This window comes from Salarias fasciatus, chromosome 3, assembly GCF_902148845.1.
Source record: "Salarias fasciatus chromosome 3, fSalaFa1.1, whole genome shotgun sequence".
Taxonomy (NCBI): Eukaryota; Metazoa; Chordata; class Actinopteri; order Blenniiformes; family Blenniidae; genus Salarias; species Salarias fasciatus.
The window spans coordinates 23,666,446-23,693,362 of record NC_043747.1 but is presented as its reverse complement, the minus strand read 5'-3'; the positions used below and the strand labels follow the sequence as shown (position 1 = coordinate 23,693,362).

General features: G+C 42.3%; 2 protein-coding genes across 2 annotated transcripts; one reads left to right on the top strand and one right to left on the bottom strand.

Moving 5' to 3' along the window:
• Positions 1-6,388: 6,388 nt before the first annotated feature.
• LOC115382531 (E3 ubiquitin/ISG15 ligase TRIM25-like) lies at positions 6,389-14,069 on the bottom strand. Its single transcript, XM_030084306.1, has 3 exons — positions 12,804-14,069; positions 8,140-8,669; positions 6,389-6,436 (listed from the first exon to the last, which is right to left on the bottom strand). The coding sequence occupies exons 1-3, from the start codon at positions 13,078-13,080 to the stop codon at positions 6,389-6,391; spliced, it is 855 nt and encodes a 284-aa protein (XP_029940166.1). The 5' UTR covers positions 13,081-14,069.
• Positions 14,070-24,295: 10,226 nt separating this feature from the next.
• Positions 24,296-26,147, top strand: LOC115385958 (tripartite motif-containing protein 16-like). Its single transcript, XM_030088087.1, has one exon. The coding sequence runs from the start codon at positions 24,296-24,298 to the stop codon at positions 25,937-25,939; it is 1,644 nt and encodes a 547-aa protein (XP_029943947.1). The 3' UTR covers positions 25,940-26,147.
• Positions 26,148-26,917: the final 770 nt, after the last annotated feature.

Below are 26,917 nucleotides of genomic sequence, written 5' to 3'. Positions count from 1 at the left end.
TTTGTTAAAATGATGGAACACAGTTTACTGCTAACTGAAAACACTGAGGGGAACATCTGAAGCCGAATGAGCAAATTTCCTTTTTTTAAATTTAACTTTGTGCCTGAATTCTTCTTAGTGTGGAAATTTTTCAAATTTTGAATGTCAGAAATCCAACAAAATACTTTAATTTGTGTAATTTATTTAAAATAGAGAAAAACTAAAAGTACTAACAGGAAAACAAAACAAAATCCTTCAAATGATTGAGAACTGCATGAGAGTAAGAAGGCCTGGAGCCCTTAGTGATGGTTACCGCTGGTTGAGTGTTTTCTTTATTTGCATCTCACACTGCCAGTAACAAGCTGCTCTGCAGGATCTCATTATTTCAGGCATCAGCAGTGAAAGGACGTGCCACTGCTTGAACCTGCGAAGGTAGTTTTGTGTCAGTTTCATGTTTATAAAAAGGGAGAGTGTCACTCTGATTGACACTTTTTAGCTTTACTTAGTTTTAGTCCAATTGCTATTTGTAGTTAGGCAAAAATTAGTCCCTGGGAGCTAAAAAAATCAAATGTATTAATACCTGGCGACAGGTAAAGATAAAAGCAAAAAAAAAAAAAAAAAAACTTTCATAAATGAAGAAATTAGTTAAGAATTAGTTTCTGTGAGACAAAACACTGCAAACATGTCTACCATTTCTTAAAAAAAAAAAACCTCCACCAAAGGTATGGAGCACGTAACCTGTGCTCTGTGTCCTACTCCGTTAACCCCCAAACACATCCTGACTGGTTGTGAGACCAGCCTCGCACAAGGTCGTTAACATCTGGAGGCAGAACTGGGTTGTGAGGAATGAACGTGGCTGGAGGCGCTGGAGTTACGTCCCAGGCTGCAGGTGGGGTCTCCGATTTTCAGTTGCTTTGCCAGGCCTGTAGGTTCTAGTGCTTAAATAAACAGTACAAGTTCCAACTTGAAGACTAGGGGGTAGATCAGTTAGGTTCTTTGAGGCAGTTAGATGGGCGGAGCCATAGTAACATTTCAGCGGTTTGTTACAGGGGACGTGCCAGAGCAGCTGTGTTAACCAGGTTTGCACCAGTTTGTACGGTCTATTGCTGAGTCATGGTTTCTGTTGAAGGCTTTTTGAGAGCTCCCTCAGATGGAGTTACTGGAGTGCTGTTCACGGGAGCAGTTAGTAAAAACCACTGACTATTTCAAGATTGATGTTTGGGATAAAAGCTCAAAGGAAAACATAAAAAACTTCTTGAAAGAGAAATCTGTTTGATGCAGGTGTTCGCCAGCCTAAAGTTCAGGCTGCCGGAATGAGTTTGGACACCTGGGAGTCTGCTGAGTTGCAGTGTTTTTCTTGTTTAATTTAAGGAAACCTCTGTTGTGATGTTTGAGGTGTTCCTGAAGCCAAAAACATTTCCATCAAAGTCATATTTTTACTGGACATGTGGTTTCTCACAAAAAGCTTGATTTCTCAGTCTTCTTGTCAGAGAGACGTGTTTTAGGTTAAAGGAAAACCAAAAAAAAAGGTTAAAAAAAATTGTTTTCCTGATGAAAGAAGGGTCTTGTTATTCATTTAGATTTAGGATTTAGATTTAAATCCTCATCATTTGTGCATGTTTGAATTCTCCCCTGAACTCAGATCCGGATATTTCAGGAGAAGCCTGGACCTTGAAGATCGGTGGGTCTTGATCCGGATCTACTCTCCAACCGCTGTAGTGAGAAGGCGTCATTTGGAGCTCAATGCATTTGAATAGCAGAATAAACAAAACCAATGGCGGGGGTCTGAAGAAGCAGACGCACAAAGACGGAGTTAAACCTTGTTCATGCTTCCCATGTCTGCGTGTGTGTGCATTCCGCACTGGTCCCTGTGGCGTAAAAATCACCATCAATTCCTGTCCACTAGGGTCCGCGCGTGTGCGGGTATGCGCATGCGCCAGAGCACCACAGCAAACAAACCAAACCACTACGGACACAAACTCTGAAAAGTGACCATGTGAAGCCATCAGTCTGTAGCTCCATCTACAAAGACACCCAGAGAGTGAAAAACTCATGGATAGAGAGAGAAGACTCTGTCAGAGGGGATGATGAGGCCTGCTGACAAAAGTGAAAGTATCTAGTGATCGTTGAGGCACCACTCCATGATCCAGAAACAAACAAAAAAAAAAAAAAAAGCTTATGACAATGTATGTGCCTCATTTTCGATAAATAATCTGTAATAAAAGATAAGATAAACAGTCTGGGGTGGTGGAAAAGTTCCCCGAGGATGCGTGGATCAGTGCGCATGCATGGAACGCACACCGCATGAGCCCAAAATGTAGCATGAGTGAAAACATATGCCCATCGGTGCGCGGACGCTCCAAAGCAACTGCGGACATGTGGACATGGGAAGCATGCAGAAGACAGTGTGATGGAAACTTTTATGTATTTGATGAATGTGACAGTTATCAACTTTAAACCTACACTAAGGAACTTTTCAACCTTAATAAAACATTTTAATATCTTTTGTGATGATACATCGACTTACAACTAGTTGAATGTCACGGCCTGAGGGCGTCAGTATTGCTTTCACTTGGGCTAAGCAGCTGTGAGGAGGGTGGTAGGAACCCTGCACACTAAAAAGCTCCAAATGTGCGGACTGCTTTACGGCATGCGTCACATCACGATATAACATTGTTTAGCCACCATTAGATTCATTTAGATTCATGACCTCATCGCTATGCATCCTTCACACAGCCACTGGAAACAAATGAAGGCGAGTTCAGTCCCACAGCATGCCACCGGGAGCAGCAATTTACGACACCACGCGCTAGTCCTCATGGGAACTGTAGTATTCAGTCAGGCAAAACACTACCGCTTTGTCCACTGGCGCCGCCAAAATCAACGAAAATTGAAAGTTCCTCAGTGTTGCTTTAAGTAGATTTCCCCAGCAGACGGTCCCCTGGAATCCTCACACAACTGTAGCTGAGAAGGGGGGGATTTCGTTCCTGTTTGTCCTGTTACATGCTAAACAGATGTGTCTCCCCCTGAGCGGGCGTAATCTCTAAAAGGTATTTATGGTTTGTATGCTATTCTTCTCAGATGTATTGGCAGCCACAGGGGTTGAAGTGGGTTGGATTGTTGGAGTTTCTGCTCCTCTGTCACTTCATATGTTAAAAATGTGTCCCTTCCTGACTGAGGGCAGCCTCTAAAGGCGTGCCAGTCGTGGCATGATGCCACAACTGGCACGTATCCTCCCGCATTGTCCCGACGCATTCACGAGGAGTTCACGAACAGTTGGCGCATAGTTCACAGCCCGGTCGTGATATTTTGTTGCGACCAAGATTTTGAACATTTCAAAATTCTCGTCCCGACATGGCATACAGTCACGACGGGTTTATGCACACTTTACGCCACTTTACGAGTGGTTTGCGACTCGATTCGTGCCAATGCTTGCCACAGAATCGTGCAATTGTAAACCTGGCTTAAGACATGTTAATGACATTAACATGTCTGCCCATGGCCACAGGGGTTCAGGACGGCAGGACAGGGTATAAATATCAGTCTGTGTCTCAGAACTTCAGAACTCACCCTGACTGAGCAGTGGTGACTTCTCTCCTGTTGCAACTGGAATAAAAGGAATCGATAAGGAACTCATTGTTGGTGCATTTATGAATAGAATTTCCACAACACCAGGCTTAAGAAACTATCTGGTGGGTAGACTTGAAGTGGTGAGGAAGAGCAGGCTCTTATTGATTGATGGTTAAGACTATAAATCTCGACTGTTTGTGTTTAGCTGTTAGTCGCTACCCATTAGCCTACAGACGGGATGGAACTTCCAGTTTCAGTCTAGAGCAATCAAAGGAGCCTTTCTTCTTCTGCCTGTCTGGTCAGTGTTTTTTTTTTTTTGACCGACAGTGCCCCCAAAAGAACAGCTGCTGTAATTGCATGACATTTTCCATGCATTTGGTCCGTCAATGGTCCGCTCTCAGAAATGGTGTGCACGGAAGCTCAGTCAAATGAAGATGTGATAATTCTCACCCCCCCACCAACCCAGCAGAGCCGAGTCCCGGACTTTCCTAGTATTTATTTTATTTTTATTTAACCTTTATTTAACCAGGTAAGTCCCATTGAGATTAAAAACCTCTTTTTCAAGGGAGTCCTGGGGGTCACAAAATAGTAAGTTACAATACAATGTTCAATAAATTACAGTTGAAATCAATAACAATGACATGTAAAAGATGCTGTCTCGAATGCTCTGAGCCTTGTTTTAAAAGAGCTCAAGGGAATGAGTTCACTCAATTTAGTCCTTTTGCAACTTGTTCCAAGTGTAGTGAGCTGAATACGCAAAAGCTCTTTTTCCGAGTTCTGTGCGGGCAAATGGAACAGAGAGCAAGAGATAATCATTTGAGCGCAGACAATGAGAGTCAACACTTCTCTGAGTGATTAAGTCGCAGATGTAGGAGGGCAACAAACCGAGCATGGCTTTGTAAATGAAGATATACCAATGTCCAAGTCTCCTAGTGGACAAGGAAGGTCATCCCACCCGAGAATATAAGTCACAATGATGGGTCTCGGCTTTACAGTTCGTTATGAATCTTAGGGAGGGATGATAAAGACTGTCTATCTTGCGAAGACATTGAGCGGTAGCATTCTTATAAAACAAATCTCCATAATCTAATACTAATAAAAAAAAAGTAGCAGTGACAAGCCTTTTTTTCTTGTTAAAAGAGAAGCAGGACTTATTTCTAAAGAAAAAACCTTTGCCATATTGTCTATGTGAGAATTAAAGGTGAGAGTGTCATCAAGCCAGATACCGAGATATTTGTACATATGAACCACCTCTATAGCATTTCCTTCAAGAGTGGATACTGGTGGAATAGTACAAGAGGCCTCCATCTTCTTAGCGTTTGAGAACAACATTAGCTTAGTCTTGTCAGCATTTAAGATGAGTTTTAGTGACAAGAGTATGTGCTGTACCACATCAAAAGCTTTCTGTAGGGACCCAATGGCTTTGGCAGCTGTTGAACCACAACAATAAATAATAGTGTCAGCAGCATATAGATGAGTGTTGGCATCAGGCACATTTTGTCCCAAGTCGTTGATGTACATAATGAACAGCAGGGGTCCCAGTATGGACCCCTGTGGCACCCCCTTGCGGACATGCTCGTAGTCAGAGCAGAGGCCATCATACTAAATACACTGTATGAAAGAAGCTTCAGTGTTTCCTTTGTTTATATGTTACACTGCCAGCAACAAGCTGCTCTGCAGGAGTCATGACTGATTAGACGCGTCAAAGAAAGAAAGGACGTGCCCCTACTTGAACACGTGAAGGTGATTTTGTGCCAGTTTCATGTCCATAAAAAGGATGTGTGTCATTCTGACCTTTTCCAACTTTTCTCAATTACTATTTATAGTTCAGTGAGAATGAGTCATAGGGCTAAAACAGTCTAATTCATCTTTACCTGGTAACAGGCAAAAGCCCCTAAAAATCATTTCATCATTTCAAACAGAAGAACATTTTTTTCTAACTTTGTTCAAATGACAAATTAAATAAACTTATAGTAATTGAAAAGCCTCCAAACAGGTAGCATGAAGCTCCAAAAGTTGAAAAGTGCTGAGTCATGTGGAAATTAATTTTATTTCTAATATTTTTATTCTAATGCTTGCTTGCTTACATATGATATTCGAGGGTAAAAGTGCTATAATATGAATGCAATGAGCTTGCTTGTGTAGGTTTTGATAAACTCTTGTTATGACCCTGAGAAAAGCACACAAAGTCCCGGGGAGGGTTCTTTGTTTGGGCTATTTGCAGATAACATCCAGGGGAGTGAAGGACGGAAAGCCGGAGACTGACTGACCCACAAGCCTGGGAGTGAGGATGGCATGACAGGGCAACGATGGAAAACTACAGAGAACTAGCTATAGCTTGAGAACCCCGCCTGCGAGCGAGGAATCATAAATACACACACAGATTAGACATGGCCTTTTGCCTGCTGGATGCTACTTTCGGGTAGACCAGGGACTCAAGGACCAGAATTCTGTGTCAGGGAAACAACATCTTACTGTAATAAACTCACACACTAAAAGCCACAAGTCGTAAGGTCATTATTGTACACCTTGATTTTGGGATCCAAAAAGGCTCTGTGGGATTGAGGCATGATTGGAGGGGAAGCCTCGGCCGGAGCGGCACCGTGGAGACGGGCAGAAGATTTTCATCTCGACAGTCACTGTTGGAGGACACCTGCACTGGTTGCCATGGTAACAGCAGCTCCTGTCAGAGGGACAAGGAGACCTGGGGGATGGAAGAGGTGGAGCTTTTTCTTCTTGAGGCCACAAACAGTGAAACCGTGAAACTGCACAGTTTCAGGATAAATTCTCCAATTTTATCAGGTTCATTGATTTGGTACGATTTTTATTTCAACTTTTTTCAATAAGGTAGATCAACTGAGATCCAGATCTCATTTGCAGTGACGACCTGAACAAGCGGTAGCGGGGAAGCACAAACAGACATATACAAATATTTGGACACACCCACTTAATCAATGTTTTTTCTTTATTTGCTTGAGGATTTATATAGTGCAATCTCACTGAAGGCATCAAAACCATCCATGAATATATGTGGGATTAAATAACAAACCAAAAAACAAGAAATCACTCAAAACCCTTCGCTTTCTTGACAAAGATCAATGAGGTTCAAGAACAAAGATTTCAAGCTCTGTACCGGATGCAGGAAAAACTGATCATAACTAAAATACTCCCTTTGAAAATTAAGTAAGTGAACCATTTGAAAACGGAATTCAAGCCTTTTCTTGAAATGTGAACAAGGGGTTTACAAAGATTTTATCTCAATTGAGGAAAATATAAACCCCTTATGTGTTTTTGAGATTCATGAAACACTTTCAGCAAAAAGAATCAAACTTACTGCGACTGAGAAAGAAAAAATACATCAAAATACCTCAAACAAGCAGTTCACTGTTCACTAAGAAAATCCACAAATCTTCACTGTCAATGTCAGAATGTCACAAAAGAATCATCAAAAAAGAAAGATTCATCAATACAAACACGCAAAAAGTACAAAATCTTTGTTAAAAATCTCCCAAAGCCCGAAAAGCTGCAGCTTCCTGTGGTCCATGAAGAAGAAAATCCAGTCAGAGAAGGTGGAGGCAGCTTTAAAGATGAGTCCAACTGTTAGAAAAGCATGTCTCACATCCTTTTGTCCATGAAGAAAGTCTCTGAGAAGACGGCCGACCATCTGTTTGTTCAACGTCTCAGGTCAGAAAATGTGGAGGCTCCTTCAGAAAACAAGGAGATCTGATGGAAGTCCTCTACTGAGGCTTCAGGAACTCTACAGAATCTCCTTCAGGATAAAAAACTCCAGCGTGTAGCGGCTGAGTGAAGGTGGTCTGGACTTTGTGGAGGAGAGTCATGGTTCCAGAGACGCTGTAGAAAGACAGAATACCTGCTGTGTGATCCAGGTATACTCCCACTCTGGAGGACCGAGGACCTGAGAGGGGAGTTTGGTTGTTGTTGTGCCAAAATACAAATCTGTTGGAATCACAACATAAAGCCCAAGATTTGTTATTAAATCCAAACCCACATTCATTGGAGCTCCCTGCTGTGCTGGTGTTCTTGTAAGTTACTGCGACAAAAATTCCTTCTCCTCTCACCTCCACCTCCCAGTAATGACGGTCATTCAGACTCTCTCTGCTCAGAACCTGAAGATACCTCCTGAACCTTTCTGGATGATAATGAGGCTGAGCTTCCTCCGTATAATTTACGTTCCGATTTCAGTGGGATAACAACAGCTCTCTGTGTGCAGAGTTTGGATTCAGTGTGATCTGCTGTGTATTGTAAGAACTCTGCTCTGGACTTTGGCTGTGGGTGTAGTAGAAAGAGCTGCTCTTTAGTGGCTGTTAGCGTGATGTTCTGCCCCAGGATGTCCTCCAGTTTGTCTCTGCTCGCTGACACAGCTGCTGCCACATTCTCAAAGTATCTGACAGGAGTCGTCTGGATGCTGTAGGAGTGTGTGGGCTCACTGAGTGCTGACACTGAGGGGTAGCTGAGCAGAAACTGGGTGTGGTCCTCTGTGTGAGCCAGCTGCTCCAGCTGGACGTCTTTCCTCTTCAGCTCAGTGATCTCCTGCTCTATTTTCCCCTGAAGCTGTCTGAGTACACTCACTGCAGTTTGATGCTGGAATCTGAGCTGCTGCGTCACCTCATCGCCCCTCTTCGCGATGAGACGGATCATCTGTTTGAAGGTCTCCAAGCTGTTCTTCACTGCTTCATCAGCAGAGACACTGACGGCCTCCGTCTGCTGCTGAAGTTGCTCCACGTTTTTCTCTCGCTCCTGGATTCTCTGCTGGATGTTTAGTCGACTCTCCTCCAGCTCCTTCTGCTTCTGCCTCCTCTCTGTTGCAGCTGGGACTGTTTCATGGCCTCTGTGTTGGTCCATCAGACAGATGTAGCAGATACTCTGCTGATCAGTGCGACAGAAAATCTTCATCACCTCATCGTGAAGAGAGCAGATCTTCTCCTGGAGCTTCTTGGAGGGCTCCACCAGCTGGTGCTTCTTAAAAGCAGCAGATTGATAGTGAGGTTGGAGGTGTTCCTCACAGTAAGAGACCAAACAGACCAGACAGGACTTGACGGCTTTCAGCTTCCTCCCAGAGCAAACATCACAGGACACATCTTCAGGTCCAGCAGAGCAATCAATCAATCAATCAATTTATTTTTGTATAGCCCAGTATCACAACAACAGTTGCCTCAGAGGGCTTCAAGATGTTACATTTGTCGGTAAAAGTAAAAACAGTGAATAAGCATAATGGTAATATGTCAATATTTACAGTAACGAGACAGAACGAAGCAACCACCGCCTTCGACCCTCACATCCGGCAAGAAAAAACTCCAAAAACCCAGTGGGAAAAGAAGAAATCTTGGGGAGAACCACAGTATGGAGGGATCCCTCTCCCAGGGACGGACAGCTTTGGCAACAGCTAGCATGAGACAATAAGAAGTAAAGCCTAGGACTATGTTGAGGACAGTCCGTTGGACGGTCCAGCACAAGAACCACGGATCCCAGCAGTAGAACCGAAGCCAGTCCACGGGCAGGACCGACAGGGGTGTCCTCCCGGTCCGGACGGAGCTTGTTCATAGGCCTTCGTAATAGTGGAGTCAGCAACTGAAACTGGAGAAGACTCCCCCTCGAAGGGGGGGACAACAGGTGAAAAGCAATGAACGGACTAAAGGGAATAACATTCAGACATTAGAGGAGGACAGGGCTCAGTGCACCGTACTTCCCACAGCATTCTAGCTCCTGGGGCAGCTTTGTGGATACTTAACCTGTTTAAACTAGTATTTAGTTAGTATAGTTTAGTTTAGTTTAATTTAGTTTGGTTTAGTTTAATTTTGTTTAGTGTAATTTGGTTTGGTTTGGTTTAGTTTAATTTAATTTAATTTAGTTTAGTTTAGTTTAGTTTAGTTTAGTTTGGTTTACTGTAGTTTGGTTTGGTTTACTTTAGTTTGGTTTGGTTTGTTTTAGTTTAGTTTAGTTTAGTTTAGTTTGGTTTACTGTAGTTTGGTTTGGTTTGTTTTAGTTTAGTTTAGTTTAGTTTGGTTTACTTTAGTTTGGTTTGGTTTGTTTTAGTTTAGTTTAGTTTTTAGTTTAGTTTAGTTTAGTTTAGTTTAGAATCCCTAGCTGACCTGATCATAGGCTGCATCGAAGAGAAACGTCTTGAGCCTAACCTTAAATGTGGAGACTGTGTCTGCCTCTTTGACACCACTTGGAAGCTGGTTCCATAAAAATGGTGCCTGATAGCTAAAGGCTCTTCCACCTAGTGTCCATTTAGAGACTCTAGGAGTCACCAGTAACCCTGCATTTTGAGAGCGAAGTGCTCTGATTGGTTGATAAGGCGTTAAAGCATCTTGGAGATAGGTTGGAGCCATCCCATTTAGGATTTTGTAAGTGAGGAGAAGGATTTTAAATCTAACTCTAAACTCGACTGGAAGCCAGTGAAGAGATTTTAGAACGGGAGTAATGTGTTCACGTCTTCTAGTTCCAGTTAATAATCTGGCGGCTGCATTTTGAACCAACTGAAAGTTTTTTAATACACTTTTTGGGCAGGCTGCAAGAAGGGAGTTGCAGTAGTCCAATCTCGCAGAAACAAATGCATGGATGAGTTTTTCTGCATCGCTTCTAGGTAAAATGTTTCTTATTTTAGCTATGTTGCGCAAGTGGAAATATGCTGTTTTACAAGCCAGGTTGATGTGTGCTTTAAATGAGATATCCTGATCAAATAAGACCCCGAGGTTCCTCACAGTAGAGGAGGAGGATACACTGACGTTATCTAAGGTAATAATCTGTTTGGATAGACACTCTCTCAGTTTATGGGGGCCTAGTATAATGACCTCTGTTTTGCCAGGATTCAGACGGAGATAGTTCGTAGTCATCCAGGTTTTAATTTCTCTGATACAGTCACTGAGTCTGTCTATTTGATTAGTTTGATCAGGTTTCATAGATAAATACAGTTGTGTGTCATCTGCATAGCAATGAAAATTGATATCGTGACTTCTAATTATGTTCCCTAAAGGAAGCATATATAACAGAAATAAAATTGGCCCGAGCACGGACCCTTGAGGAACCCCATAACTGACCTGGGAGCACGGTGAGGACTGTTGGTTAACGTGAACAAATTGGTACCTATTAGATAAATAGGATTTGAACCAGCAGAGGGCTTTTCCTCTGATGCCAACCTCACATTCTAACCTCTGCAGGAGAATATTGTGGTCGATTGTATCAAAAGCTGCACTGAGGTCTAGGAGAACCAGGATTGAGACTAGACCTGCGTCAGCCGCCAATAGCAAGTCATTAGTGACTTTAACTAACGCAGTCTCAGTGCTGTGATAAGCTCTATATCCTGACTGAAATTTCTCAAATAAACTATTGTCCTGTAGGTGGCGGTAAAGCTGTTTAACCACAACTTTTTCCAGGACTTTTGAAATAAAAGGCAGATTTGATATCGGTCTGTAGTTAGCTAGAATATCAGGATCGAGATTAGGTTTTTTCAGCAGTGGTTTGATTACTGCGAATTTAAATGACTGTGGCACATAGCCATTTTCTAGAGAGGTATTTATTATAGTTATGATCGTATTTAAGATAACTGGAAGGATATCTTTGAAAAGCTTAGTTGGAATTGGATCTAGGAGACAGGTTGAGGTTTTAGAAGACATTACAATTGAAGTAATCTCAGCCCCATTTACTAATGAGAAACTATCTAGTATTTCAGGTATTTCAGGTGGAGGCAGTGGCTGGATTCCCTGAGCTTGATCTGAGGAAAGCGCTTCACTGATTTTACCTCTAATGGTTATGATTTTATCATTAAAGAATTTAAGAAAGTCATGGCAGTTTAAAGATTCTGGGATTACTGGTTCCACTACAGTATGACTGGTTGTCAGTCTGGCTACAGTGTTGAATAGAAACCGAGGGTTATTTTTGTTTATTTCTATTAAACGAGAGTAATATAATGTCTTGGCTTTAAAGAGAATTTGTTTATAGCTTAGCAAGCTACATTTCCAGGCCTTCAGAGATTGTTCTGATTTAGATTTACGCCACAGTCTTTCTAATTGCCGAGTTTTTTGTTTGAGAACACGGGTTTCAGAATTAAACCATGGAGCAACGCGCCTGGGTCGATTGGTTTTCAGCTGCAACGGGGCCACTACGTCAAGGGCAGATTTTAGTGAGTGCATAGCACTGTCAACAAACTGATCACTATTATCACCACTGGCCAATAAGCTCATTTCTGTGAGTTCACAAGATAATGCAGCAAATGCAGGCTGGATCAATTCTTTGTACCGAGCCACAGATTTTTCAGATAATGTCCGTATCAGCTTAATTTTATCTTTTTGAGCACAGTAGTCTTCAATCAAAACCTGAAAAGTAATTAAAAAATGGTCTGAGAGAATAGGGTTCTGAGGGAGAACATTTAGGTCACTGACTTCTATCCCATATGTTAAGACCAGATCCAGGGTGTGCTTGTGACTATGAGTGGATTCATCAACATTTTGAGTGAAACCGATACTATCTAATACTGCAATAAACGCATTACTCAAACTATCACCAGAATCATCCACATGGATGTTAAAGTCACCTATTATAAGGATCTTGTTATGAGTCAATACTATATTGCTTAAAAACTCTGAGAACTCAGTTAAAAAGTCAGAGTAAGGACCAGGAGGTCGATACACAATAATTAATAGCACAGCTTTTTGATTCTTCCAATTTGGACAAGTAAGCGTTAGTATTAAGCTTTCAAAAGAGTTGAATTTAACATTAGTTTTGGGTTTAAGAAGAAGACTGGAGTGGGAAATCACTGCCACACCTCCACCTCGACCTGTTGATCTAGCTGTTTGGAAATTAACATAGGTTGGAGGGGTACATTCATTGAGCCTCACATAATCATCTTGCTGGAGCCAAGTTTCTGTTAGAGCAAGGAGATCAATGTTATTGTCACCGATAAGGTCATTAACTAACAGAGATTTAGTGGAGATTGCTCTAATGTTTAGTAGACCACATTTTATGTATTTCCTACTGGAAAAGTTATTTTGTCTTGTACAGATGTTAAGCTTTTTACCCATTGACTTTTTTTTAATGCTTTGAGCACTTTGGACAGACTCAGTCTCTGTTAGCCTAGGTAAACCTCCATGCTTGACTTGTAAAAATCCGGGAGCAGGATTAGTGACGGGATCAACAAGATCAACAGAGGAGTGTTCTACACGACTGCTCTGCGCCCGGGGCTCATAGCTGGATTGTCAATTTAGAGTTCGAAGCCGATCAGCCATATTGTGAGCAGAGATCAGCTGCAGCAGCTTGGAGTTCAGGCTTCTTCAGATCCTCCACTAACTCTGCTAACAGGAAGTTTTTCTTCAGTTTCGGCCTTCGCCTGAACCTCTTCCTGCACTGAGGGCAGCTGTAGAATCCACTGTTCTTCTCTTCATCCCAGTGTTCTTTAATACAGTCGCTGCAGTAGCTGTGTCCACAGGGAACCGTCACCGGATCCTTCAGGAGATCCAGACAGATGGAGCAAGAGAACTTTTCTGAATCCAGCTGAGCTCCTCTCTTTGCCATTTTCTCCTCTCAGCAACAGCATGAGTTTGAGCAGTTTCTCTTCCTGCTCAGCAGATTTAAAACATCCCGGCTGGAGCCAAACCCTCCTCTGGTTTCCTCCTGTCAACACTGATCCTCATTGGTTCTGCTGGTGAGAGACGTCACTGATTACTCAGCTATGAGATGTGTGAAAGAGGAGGAGGCAGTGACTCAGCCTGGGAGAGATGGGAGAAACCGCCAGAGGCTGTTTTTCATTCCAAGAAATCAACCGCTTTCAGTGTTGCATTCCAGCCAATGTTCAGCTGCAAAATTCTGACCTTCACCTTATTTCCTCTGCACTGTTTCATGTCTCCAATCAATACTAATACTAAGATGAAAAATCAAGACTGGGTCAAGAAATACTTGAAACAGCCTTCTTTCTTTTTTTTTTTTTTTTAATTCACTGGTGTCTCGGAGGGACTCTTGGGCGACCAGACAGATGGACCCATGACAGAAGCAGTGCCAGTTCTTGGCCTGGCATGTTAACTACATCATTTTCAAAATGTCGCAGTGTAAACGGGAAACTTTTCTGAAATGAGAATACAAAAAGGATGCTTTTTTTTACCTTGAGATTTCAAGGTAACAGGGCCTACATGTAAAGATGAGACATCCAATAACTGTCCCTGATACACAATAGGAGAGTAAATTAGAAAAAAAGGGAATAATAACGGGCATTCAGAGAAATCAAGAATGAATCTGTTTCAGGAAAGATACATGACCAGCCAAAAAAACTGAAGAAAAGTGAAATCTACACTGTAGCGATGGTAAACTATGGACAGTATGAGTTAAATTGAAAGAAAAAATTATCTCATTGAGCAAAAAAAGACAAAAAACTTGTTTTTTTTTCAAGAATCACTAATGTAACTATGTGACTATGTAGCTAATACCTCTCCGTTTTCACAGCTCCATCAAAATTTGAAGTTTATCTCTATTAAAAATTTAAAATGATGGAACACAGTTCACTGCTAACTGAGAAAACTCACTGAAACACCTGAAGCTGAATGAGCAAATTTCCTTTTTTTAAATTTAACTTTGTGTCTGAATTCTGCTCAGTGAGGAAATGTTTCTAATTTTGAATGTCAGAAATCCAACAAAAAAAACTTTCATTTTTGTAATTTATTTGAAATGGAGAAAAACTTTAATTCCTAACATAATTAGGAAAACAAAACAAAATCCTTTAAATGACTGAGAACTGCATGAGAGTAACAAGGCCTGGAGCCCTCAGTGATCATTACCACTGGTTTAGTGTTTTGTTTACATCTCACACTGCCAGTAACAAGCTGCTCTGCAGGATCTCATTATTTCAGGCATCAGCGGTGAAAGGACGCGCCACTACTTGAACCTGTGATGTTGGCTTTGTGCCAGTTTCATTTTCATGAAGAGGGTGTGTTTCACTCTGACGCCTTCCCACTTTACTTAGTTTCAATTTAATTGCTATTTGTCGTTCAGCGAAAATGAGTCACTGGCTAAACAAGTCAAATCTATCTATACCTACGACAGGTAAAGATAAAAAGCCATGAAACAAAAAAACAAAAATAAATCTTACATAAATCAAGAAATCTCACCATTAACTTTCTGGCTTCGTATAAAAGACAAACACCAAATATTTTCAAAGAATTAGTTTCTATGAGACAAAACATTGAACATGTCTAAAATGTGAACAAGTCTAAAAGTGACTGAAAACCCTCCAAACAGGCAGCAGCGCCACAGGTTGGAAAGTGCTGACTCACTGTTGGAGGACACCTGCACTGGTTGCCATGGTAACAGCAGCTGCTGTCAGAGGGACAGGGAGACCTGGGCGATGGGAGAGGTGGAGCTGTGTCTTCTCGACTCCGCAAACACTGAAACCGTCAAACTACCAGCTGTCAGAGAATTCAGAGAGAGACAGGAGACGACTGTCCCAATGTTTTTATGATCAAAACTAAGTAAAAATTATCTTCATGCGGAGTTTCAAGATGAATTCTCAAACTTCATCGGAGTCATTGATTTGATTTGATTTTTATGTCACAAAGGCCCCTTCCCCCCCACCACGAGGTCTTCCACACAGAGAGGTAATGGCTTCTCATCTCAAGCCCCACAGTGGGGGGGAACGGGACACGGTTGTGCAACACCACCGCCCCACCTCACGAGGGCGCTCATGAGACCCGTTCCAAAAATGGGAGGGAGACCTACATCGCACCAAGGCCATGGTCCAGGACCAGAAGGGGGCGGTCTGCCCTCTCCAGGCTGGTTGAGAGACCCTGGCCCAAGTGAATGAGTTCAAATATCTCGGGGTCTTTTACACAAGTGGGGGAAGGATGGAAAGGAGACTGACAGGTGGATCTGTGCAGCGGCTGCAGTGATGAAGTGCACAAATGAATGAAGGCAAAACTGTTGTGGCACTAAGTGTTTTGAGAAACATCAAACGTCTTTTCGAGGATTTGATTAAAATATTCTGGCCCCAGTTTAAAATCTCAATTCATGAAACACATCCAAAAGACTTTAAAATAATGCTATTGTCATCTCTGATCATGCGCCGGTTACCATGGATCTGATGATGGGAGGATCAAATCACTCTAAGTCATAGGTGAAAGTAAGCCGGAACGCACCGGAACGCCGTGCCGGTAAGAAATATACTGGCCTCTTCTACAGGAACGCCCCGGAACGCCTCTGAAAAGCAACTTTCACTCATGCATATAAAGCGAGCCCTTTCTTTTTTCAAGCAAATTTTACCGAAATAAGTGTAAATTGATGAATACATAAAACTCATCTCCAGACTACATCTTCTGTGACGTGTTGAACAAGGTTAATGCGCCTGACGAGCACTGGAGTCCTCGCTTAGGGCCTCCACACACTACAGGATAATCGGGCCGAATTTTGCCCCGATCCTCTCCTCCCGATCGAGGCCGACAGGGTCCGATTGTCGGGAGTATGCAAATGAGTTCGGGTCCGATCTTCGTGTAGTGTGCGGTGTGTTCCGAGAGATTTTTTCCGGTCGGAGCCTCTCGGGAGGCGTCGGAAGGGGAGATCGGAGATAATGAACATGTTCAATATTTCCGATCGCAAATCCTGTAGTGTGTGGTGCGCTCCGAGAGGCGCCGATCAGCTCTGAGTAGAGCTGTCCACACCCTCGAAATAAAGCTCTCTGATTGGATGAACAGCTCCGTCTCACCAAGGTGCCGCTGATTAAAAACATCCACTCACAGCTGTCAGAGCTGGATGATGAATATATGTCTGTGAAATATATTCACTATATGACAGTGAAACAGAAAAGCCAGAGCTCTAAACTCAGCCGTGCAGAAAGTGATGGTTAATCCTATCGCTCCTGGATGAACTGGATCCTCCATTCAGACCCAAACTCCGATCTAATATCTGCATCTCCGCCAGTCCTGCAATAATCCCAATGTTTTAATTAATCTCCGTTATTAACCATCACGGAAGAATGGGGAAGAAAAAAATAATAATAAAAGAAAAAAAACTTTCCACTGATTCCGTGCCCTCAGAGACAGAGCGGACTATAATGAAACTTTCCTAATCAACGTATTTTTACTCTGATTTAAACTATCAAATCTGTGGACATAAAGAATGATTTAAGATATTTGATGATTTAAAAAAGATTTTAAAAAGTAGCTTTTATTTGACACGGTCTGCTAATAACTTTATTCTACTGCTGCACTCGGGACTCAAAAGTAAAAAAAAAACAAAAAAAAACACACAAACAGATTAGCTAATAAGCTGAATTATTATTAAATGTAAATTATAATAAAATGATCTGAAACTATGTTTCCCTCTTCTGTACTGGAACATTTAAATTTTCTAACAAGGTGCTGACAGTCCGTGCTCCGTGCGCACGGCGGGTGGGGGTCTGCACTGAAGGAGCGATACCAATGTGAATGAATGAACTGAGGGAACGAATGAGTTCTCCACTTATTATTGAAAGTGGAGATGAATGTAAAAACAGCAATGAAGGGAAACAGCACAAAGTCACGTCGGACGACGTGAGATTTGGAGGAGTGAGGAGCCGATTCTCGGCTGAAGAATCTGCTAGTGTGTGGTCTGCTCCGGAGTGACACCACATACTAGACGATCAGGAGAGGAAGATTGGTTACGATCTGTCCTCTGCTGTCTTGTAGTGTGTGGTGTCTGAATCGGGGAAGATTGAAAAAATCCTGTAGTGTGTGGCCGGCTTTACCGTGACAGGTTGCAGCTTGTAGCGGCAGTCACTCGCTGTAGCGTAATGTTAATCCAATGTCCACTGTTGTGTGTTTTTTGCAGACAACAGGGTAGTCGTTTTTGCAAAATAAACAAAACATAAATCCACAAGTAATAAATTGTGAGGGTTCACGCGTCGTAAAATATTCTCCATCTCTCTGTCATGCGAGCAGCATCACTCCTTCAGCAAACAAGCACACGTGGAAGTGAGGTAAACTCAATGCGTTCTTTTCATTGGATGGCTGGTTGCCTAGGTGATGTAAGGACACTCCCCCGTCCCCGTCTCAAGAGACAACCAGGACAGGTCAAAAATGCAAAGAAAAATTTAAAAAACCATTTAACTAAAAACAACATATATATATTATACATATTGTTGCGGCGGCAGGCGCCACTGGGGGCCGCCATACTGTTTGGTGCCGCAAGGCATCATGGGAGGGGATTGTTCGGGCCGTTTCAAGATGTATTTTGTGTTACAATGTGTTAAAATGTACTTCGTTTTGTTGTAGGTGTGTTAAGTTATTGTTTTTCTATGTGTTGATGCTGTTTTTCCGGTGTTTTTCTTGTTAAGTTTCATTTACTTTATGTTGGACCAACAGTGAGAAGGGTCGGTGTGAGAGTGATCTGGCCTCTGTGCCAGCATTGTTTGGTGTGAGTGACATGTTCCCAGTGTATATTAGTTGTTACAACAATAAAAGCTTTGAATGAGCTAAAGAGCAGCAGTCCTTGTCGATTGCCTCCATCGTGAAGAGGTCACTGCCACTGTAACAATATGTATTATATTTAAACATTCTAAACAACATTCAAACAATTAAAAAAGCATTATGCTTTCAAGGATGTCAAAAAAGAGCAGGATTTATCAATATCTGTCTTGTACGATGCTCGCAGGCTTTGCGCACAAACTGAAACATTTTTTTGAGTTGCACAGTTCCTGCAAGAATCTTATCTTACTTTCACCCCTGCTCTAAGTTATGGTGGTTTAATTTGCGTTTTTTGTCAGATGAAAAATTCGTAGATTTTGTGAATTCTAAAATTGATCTATTTATTGCCACTAATAAAACGCCCTCCGTCTCACCCTCCCTTTTATGGGAGACTTTTAAAGCCTTTATCAGGGGACAAATTATATCCTATGCCAGCTTTGAAAACAAAGAAAGGAGAAGGAAAATGTCTGAACTCATGACTCGTTTATTACAGTTAGATGATCTTTATGCTCAATCCCCTTCACCAGCAATATACAAAGACCGACTTTCCATACAGGCTGAATTTGATCATTTGTCATCAATAAATGCGGAGGAAATGTTGCTGAAATCTCAACACGCACAATATGAATATGGGGAAAAGGCCTCTAAGATATTGGCCCATCCATTTCGTAGTACTGCTCCAGCCCACCATATTCCTCAAATCCGAACTCGTGATGGTATATCTAGTGATCCTCAAATAATTAATCATCAGTTTAAAAAATTTTACTCATCACTCTATACTTCTGAATGCACATTTAATATCTCTTCCCTAGATACTTTTTTCAGTGTTGTGATCTTTTTAAATATAATTTCATTCCTCTTCTAGACAGAGTTCGTCAGGATTTAGACAGATGGTCCTTATTAAACTTGTCCGTCGCAGGTCGTATTAATACAATTAAAATGAACATCCTTCCAAAATTTTCCTTCCTTTTTCAATCTGTCCCTGTGTTTATCCCGATCTCCTTCTTTCGCAAACTGGATGGGCTCATTCCTGGGTTCATTTGGAGTAATAAACCCGCTAGAATCCGTAAAGTTTATCTTCAGAGGACAAAAACCACAGGTGGGATGGCTCTACCAAATTTTTTGTATTACTACTGGGCTTGTCATATTCGAATTATTCATTTTTGGTTGAGATCAAGTGGGCAAAGTAACTGCCCACCTTGGCTGTGTATTGAAGGATCCTCTTGTACCTGCTCTACTTTGTCAACTTTAATACACACGCCCAAGCAACTGCCTGCCAAAGAATTGTATAGTGATAACAAAATCATAAACTCTACACTCAAAATTTGGTTTCAATTTAGACGTTATTTTAAGTTACCATTTTTTTCGGTACAAGCTCCTATTTTTAAGAACCCGTCTTTTCCGGCTTCTATAGCTGATATGGCTTTCTCTCACTGGTCAACTCTCAGTGTTAAATCCTTTAAAGATCTCTATATCGATGACACTTTTGCTTCTTTTCAACAACTTTCAGAAAAATTTGACCTCCCTAAGAGTAACTTTTTCCATTATCTGCAGATTACAAGCTATGTTAGAGACAAAACTTCTCAATTCCCAAACAAGCCATCAGATCAGGGCATTGACATTGTATTGCAACCTATCCCATTATCAAAAGGTCCCATCTCCTTTCTGTACGAGAAAATATGTTCTTTTCATAACTCTTCGTTATTAGCAGTTAAAAGGGCATGGGAGGAGGACTTGGGATTTGGTATTGAAGATGATTTATGGGATAAAATTTTGAGCGGGGTACACACCTCTTCTCTCTGTGCCAGGCATGGCTTAATTCAGTGCAAGATTTTACATCGCACTCACTGGACCAAACATAAACTCTCTCGTATTTATCCTACCGTGACTTCAGACTGTGACCGCTGTCATCAGTCACCTGCAAATTCAATCCTACTGGACTCAGATTTTTTTCAGCTTTGTCAACTATTCTTCAAGTACCTCTTCATCTAGATCCACTATTAGCATTATTTGGAACGGTCTCTGAAACTCTGAACTTGTCCAAATTGAAATCAGATCTCGCTGCTTTTCTGACACTATTAGCAAGAAGGAGAATTTTACTGTGCTGGAAGTCCCCATCGCCTCCACAGTTTGAAGCATGGCTTAGAGACACTCTATACTTTAGTAAGCTTGAAAAAATTAAATTTACTTTGCGTGGTTCCTCTGGCAAATTTATGAAAACATGGAAACCTTTCTTTGATTATGTTCAGACGTTGCAATTCCGTAATATCCCATCGTAGGAAAGATACTTTTCGTTATTATCTTACAATTTTATTTTATCTAAAACTTTAAAAACTGACCATTTGCTGACCTGATTATTTATTTTTCCTCCTTGAAGACCATGTTCATTCTTTATGTTTTTTCCTTTCTTTTATTATAGTTAAAGTGCTGTGTCATATGGACACCAATTATAATGCTCTTGGATGACTTGCATATGTATGTGTATGTGTGTGTATGTGTATATATATATATATATATATATATATATATATATATATATATATATATATATATATATATATATATATATATATATACATATATATGTGTGTGTGTGTGTGTGTGTGTGTTTGTGTGTGTATATACATATATATATATGTTTTTTTCCCTTTTGCTATTCTCTTTAAAAAGTAAAACTTTTCAAATCATGTTTGAATTCAATCCAAGATTGCATTTAATATCATATTTTGCTGATGCATAGTGTTGTATTTCACAGTACTTATTTAACTTTTTTCTTTTCAAATTTAATTTATTTTGTTGTTTTATTTTATGTTTGTGTGTGTGTGTATATATATATATATATATATATATATATATATATATATATATATATATATATATATATATATACACACATATTTTTTTTTTCCTTCTCTCTTCCTTTTCTTTTTGGGGATAAAAATTCAATTTCTAACCTTTTCTGGAAAATATTTTCATTATTTTATGAAAACTCCAATAAAAATATCTTTGGCAAATGCCTTTAAAACGTGCTAAAATTACTGTTTTAGTATTCTTGTGTGCTTTCATTTATTTTCCATCAGATCGGTTGACATCTGATGTAGTTGCGCTAAATGGCCAGTAGGTGGAGCTGTGTGCATTAGATACCTGAAAGCAGAAGTGACTAATAGCTGAAATGTCACACAGGAGGTTCCTACATACATGTTGAGACAAATGATGTGTCACATTAAGGATCGACTACAGTCCGTTCTTAAAAGTGAAACACAGTCAGCATAAGAAAAATACTTTTTTAAAACGTCTTTCTTCAGTTTCATTTCAATTTCTTTTTATACTGAGAGTGAAATTCACCTGTCACCAGGTGAAGCTTTGTAGCATTTTTTTATGTCTTGACAATCGGTGAGTCAAACTTTAATTCAATTCTGGAAGTGTTTACATTAAGTCACTGAGAAGGGGGAGCTGTCGACTGGGCATCTCAGTTCCTCCATAACGTCGCCCTGCCTTGTCCATGATCTCTCAAGATCGACGGAGCCAACAATAATATTACAGCCTAATGACATTTCATTCATATATGTGAACCTGAAATTTATCCCGTCAGAACCCAGACCCATTTCTCTTGAAAGGAAATTTCTGTGGAATACCAAAGACCAAGTGGACTGCATAGAAGAAATCAATGCCTTCAGGTCTGTGAAACGGCGTCCCTGGGTGGTTAATGTGACCCATAATGAATCCAAGTCAGCTGGGTCCATCTTATTGGCCAGATTGTACTGTCACAGACACTGGCAGGACTCAAAATTAGAGTCACAGGTAGCTTTCCAGTTCAGATTTTTTTCTCCAGTCCAGAGCAGAGGGATTCAATTCACAAACCAAGGCAGACTACAGAGCAGGAGCAGAGTTCAGTAAAGCAGTGTTGTTGCAATTACTATTGCAACAACACATCATCAGTAGGGTAAAACTAACCTGTCTCACGACGGTCTAACCCCAGCTCACGTTCCCTATTAGTGGGTGAACAATCAAACGCGTGGGGGAAGTACAAAAACGCAAGATGACGATGACACGGGGTACAATGACAATCTGGCAATGGCACACTGAGGGAGAGGGTTAAAGGGTTAAAAGACACAACTAGGTGAGACACATCAGAAGAATTATGCAACCGGAAGGACAAGTGCACAGAGATACAGACCAGACAGATGAGACAAAATAAAACAGGAAGTGAGACAGATAAGGGACACAGACTCCCAGGACACAGAAGGAGGCCTGATAGAAATCCTCTTGGGTCTTGTAGGATCTGGCTGTTAAACTCGGATCCCATCAATGATGCCCCTGGTCTCCTGGAGCGAGAATACAAACGGCTCATTCCAAAGATTCTTCAGGTGATTCCCAGGTTCCTGGTGGCCCCCCACAAGCGCTCGTTGATGACGGGTCTGATGCCAACCTCATGGACCAGTCACTGCTGGATCACCTCCAGTTGGGGAGAGTCTCACTCAGATCCACTCTTCAGGTTTCAGTTCTCAGTGACCAACGGATTTGGCAGATAGATCAACACACGGAGTCTGTTGAGCTCCTTCTGTGTCCCTTACCTGCATTATTTTGTGTCATCTGTCTGGTGTGTCTCCGTGCACTTGTCCTTCCAGTTGCATAATTAGTCTGTGTGTCGTTGGCAGATTGTCATTGTACCCTGTGTCATCATCTTGCGCTTTTGTACTTTCCCCACATCCTGCTGCGGTTATCTGAATTAGGTCTCTGCTGATGCCCTGGTTTGTAATTTGATACCTGGATCCTCACTTTGCACACCACAGGCAACTATAAGCTATGTTCTCTAACAACAGATGCCCTCTGTTATATCTCTGTGCAGGTGTAGTAGCTGCTCGTCTGGAGTGTCGGTTCTAATTGAAGGATCGTCGTATCTTTGCACTCTCTTCCTTCTGTCCACTCTTCTTTGTTTCCTTCACAGCAGCCAGACCTCCTTTCTGCTGCTTGGATGCTGGACAAGCCAGGTTAAAAATAAATAAATACATGAATAAAAGTGGTTTATTTAAGGCTCAATCTTTTAAGAGGGAAGAATAAGAGAAGTGCTTCATGGGGCAATTCTCTAAAACTTCTTCCCCAGGCAGGGTTCAGACCAGATACTTAAGCCAGGTTTACACTTGCACGATTCTGCGGCACGCATTGGCACGAATCGAGTCGCAAACCAGTCGTAAATTGGCGTGAAGTGTGCGTAAACCCGTCGTGACTGCGTGCCATGTCGGGACGAGAATTTCGAAATGTTAAAAAATTTTAGTCCCGACAAAATATTGCGACCGGGCTGTGAACTATGCGCCAACTGTTCGTGAACTCCTCATGAACACGTCTAGAGAATGCGGGAGGATGCGTGCTTGTCGTGGCATGGCACGCACTGCCACGCACTGCAACGAATAGTTCACGAACAGCCCACGTCGAATTACGCAACCACATCGTGCCAATGCGGGAAGCACATAAGCTATGCACAAACTATGCGTGAATGCGTCGTGCCAGTTCATGACACTGACGCGCGCGCATTCGTGAACTATTCGTGAACTAGTTGTGAACTAGTCGTGAACAGTGCGGGAGCCTGCCGCTTCGTGACTCCAGATTGGCACGCCTTGCCACGACAACATCGTGGCAAAAAGTCGTGCAAGTGTAAACCCAGCTTTATACAACGAGCTGATGGTTCCTTCTCGTCTGAGCAGAGCACAACAAATAGTTGTGTAACGATGCAGTAAGGAACAAGGGCGAGGAAACCCAGAGAGAGGGAAAATGACAAAGTTGTAAATGAAATACAAATCAATATATATAGGAAAATATGATTTTCCTCAACAAGGGAAAGTGAATGCACATTTTTCTGTTCATTCTTCCTTGAATTACTCATTTTCATGGCCCACTTTTCTTTTCACAGTGAACTTGGAACATGCCATGTCCAAACAAAACTCCAACAACCGGCAAAATGTCAACATGCTGCCCCAAAAAGTGAAAGTGAAAGATAAAAATGACTCAGCAGTGAGTGACAAAGGAACAGGCTGTATGTTTGTCATTGCTATAAAAAAAAAGTCCCGGTGGGAATTAAATCAGCCAGTGACGGCCACTCCTTTCTCATGCCGAGTCACTGCCTCCTCCTCTTTCACAGATCTCACAACTGAGGGATCGCTGATGTCTCTGATTTACAGTAAAACTCTTCACCAGCAGAACCAATGAGAATCAGTGTTCACAAGAGGAGGAAGCCAGAGGAGGGTTTGGCTTTAAACCTCCTGAGCAGAAAGAGAAACCATTCAAACATTCACCCTTGTTTAGAGAAGAAAATGGCAAAGAGAGGAGCTCAGCCGGATTCAGAAAAGTTCTCTTGTTCCATCTGTCTGGAACTCCTGAAGGATCCGGTGGCGGTTCCCTGTGGACACAGCTACTGCAGCAGCTGTATTAAAGGACACTGGGATGAACAGGACAACAGGGGATTCTACAGCTGTCCTCAGTGCAGGAAGAAGTTCAGACAGAGACCTGACCTTGAGAAGAACTTCCTTTTAGCAGAGCTAGCGGAGGATCTGAAGAAGCCTGAACTCCAAGCTGCTGCAGCTGATCTCTGCTCTGCTGGACCTGAAGATGTGTCCTGTGATGTTTGCTCTGGGAGGAAGCTGAAAGCCGTCAAGTCCTGTCTGGTCTGTTTGGTCTCTTACTGTGAGGAACACCTCCAACCTCACTATCAGTCTGCTGCTTTTAAGAAACACCAGCTGGTGGAGCCCTCCAAGAAGCTCCAGGAGAAGATCTGCTCTCTTCACGATGAGGTGATGAAGATTTTCTGTCGCACTGATCAGCAGAGTATCTGTTACCTCTGCACCATGGACCAACACAGAGGACATGAAACAGTCCCAGCTGCAGCAGAGAGGAGGCAGAAGCAGAAGGAGCTGGAGGAGAGTCGACTAAACGTCCAGCAGAGAATCCAGGAGCGAGAGAAAGAGGTGAAGCTGCTTCAGCAGCAGATGGAGGCCATCAATGTCTCTGCTGATGAAGCAGTGAAGAACAGCGAGGAGAGCTTCACCCAGATGATCCGTCTCATCCAGAAGAGGAGTGATGAGGTGAAACAGCAGCTCAGATCCCAGCAGCAAACTGCAGTGAGTGAACTCAAAGAACTTCAGAAGAAGCTGGAGCAGGAGATCACTGAGCTGAAGAGGAAAGACGTCCAGCTGGAGCAGCTGGCTCACACAGAGGACCACACCCAGTTTCTGCTCTGCTACCCCTCAGTGTCAGCACTCAGTGAGCTCACACACTCCTCCAGCATCCAGACTTCTCTCCTCAGATACTATGTGGCAGCAGCTGTGTCAGAGAGCAGAGAGAAACTACAGGACATCCTGAGAGCCACCAAAGAGGAGTTTATACTGCTACAGCCACAGCCAGATACCAGAGAAGAATTCTTAAAATATTCACAGCATATCACACTGGATCCGAACTTGGCACACCGAAGGCTGGTGTTATCTGAAAGGAACAGAAAAGTAACTTATGCAGTTGCAACTCAGCCTTATTTTTATCATCCAGAAAGATTGATGAGATATCTCCAGGTTCTGAGCAGAGAGAACCTGACTCGACGTCATTACTGGGAGGTGGAGTTTAGAGGAGAAGGAATTTTTATTGCAGTCACATACAAGAACAGCAGCACAGCAGGGAGCTCCAATGAATGTGGATTTGGATTTAATGACAAATCTTGGGCTTTATGTTGCGACTCCAACAGTTTTACATTTTGGCACAACAGCACAGAAACTACCCTCTCAGGTCCTTGGTCCTCCAGAGTGGGAGTGTATCTGGATCACACAGCAGGGATTCTGTCTTTCTACAGCGTCTCTGAAACCATGACTCTCCTCCACAGAGTCCAGACCACCTTCACTCGGCCACTGCACGCTGGAGTTTGGCTTTATCCTTATGAAGAGTACTCTGCAGAGTTCCTAAAACCTCAGTAGAGGATTCACATCAGCTCTCCTTGTGTAGTTTCCTAAAGGAGCCTCCACATTTTCTGATTGGAGACTTCGATGAGATTTGAAACCAACAGATGGTCGGCCATCTCCATGTGGACAAAAGGATGTCAGACGAGTGTGGAGAGACAGAAACAAGCCGAGTTAGTGGAAAAAACATGGAGCTGCAGCCATCAGTCTCCTCACTGATTCCTCAACTGACACTTTTCTAATAGCTGACTCATTCTTAAAGCTGCTTCCACCTTCTGTAACAGAATTTTCTTCTTCTACCCCTTTCACGCTGGCCAAAAAACCCGTTTAAACCCGCTCATTAACCGGCTCCTCATGGCAGTGTGAAAGTGTTCACTCTGCATTAGACCCGGGTTTTTCAACCCTGCAATCCACGCGGGTTTTTAGCAGGTCGCTACTACAGGCTTTTTAGTGAGAGGGGCGAAAGGGAGCGTGAAAGGCAGACACGAGTCGACGTGGTAACTTACATGATGACGTTGACGCAGCGTGGCTACGTTAGCGCGCTAGCTGTTGTTTCTGGACACAGCGTGAGATTCCTTTCGTCAAGATGACCCAGTATTGGCAAGACAGCGAGACCAGAGAGCTCCTCTGGGACCGTGGGGAAGAGGAAATTTGTCTACAGGTAACGGGGACTGAGCTCTAGTCCGTTGTTTACTTTCGCTTTGCTCCGTCGCGGTGATGATATCATCAACGCGGGACACTATCGGCGCGGGAAAACTCAGCGACGCGGCTCGCCAGCAGGCGGTTTCTGCAGCCGGTGTGAAAGGACTCAAAAGGCGATTATTAGCGGGTCGAGAACACGGGTCGACCCACTAGTTGCAGAGTGAAAGGGGTATTCATGGACCACAGGAGGCTGCAGCTTTACCAGCTATGGGGGATTTTTAACAAAGATTTTGGACTTTTTACATGTTTATCATTGAAAATTTCTTTTTTGATCATTCTTTTGTAGGTATGGGA

Bases quoted from the DNA above. Each gene is read 5' to 3' on its own strand.
- LOC115382531 (XM_030084306.1), bottom strand. From the start codon at position 13,080: ATGGCAAAGAGAGGAGCTCAGCTGGATTCAGAAAAGTTCTCTTGCTCC. The intron at 8,670-12,803 runs GCTCACAATATG...ATTGATTGATTG, and splicing joins AGCTGCTGCAGCTGATCTCT to ATTGCTCTGCTGGACCTGAA. The intron at 6,437-8,139 runs GTGAGTGTACTC...CCGCTTGTTCAG, and splicing joins GATTCCAGCATCAAACTGCA to GTCGTCACTGCAAATGAGAT.
- LOC115385958 (XM_030088087.1), top strand. From the start codon at position 24,296: ATGGCAAAGAGAGGAGCTCAGCCGGATTCAGAAAAGTTCTCTTGTTCC.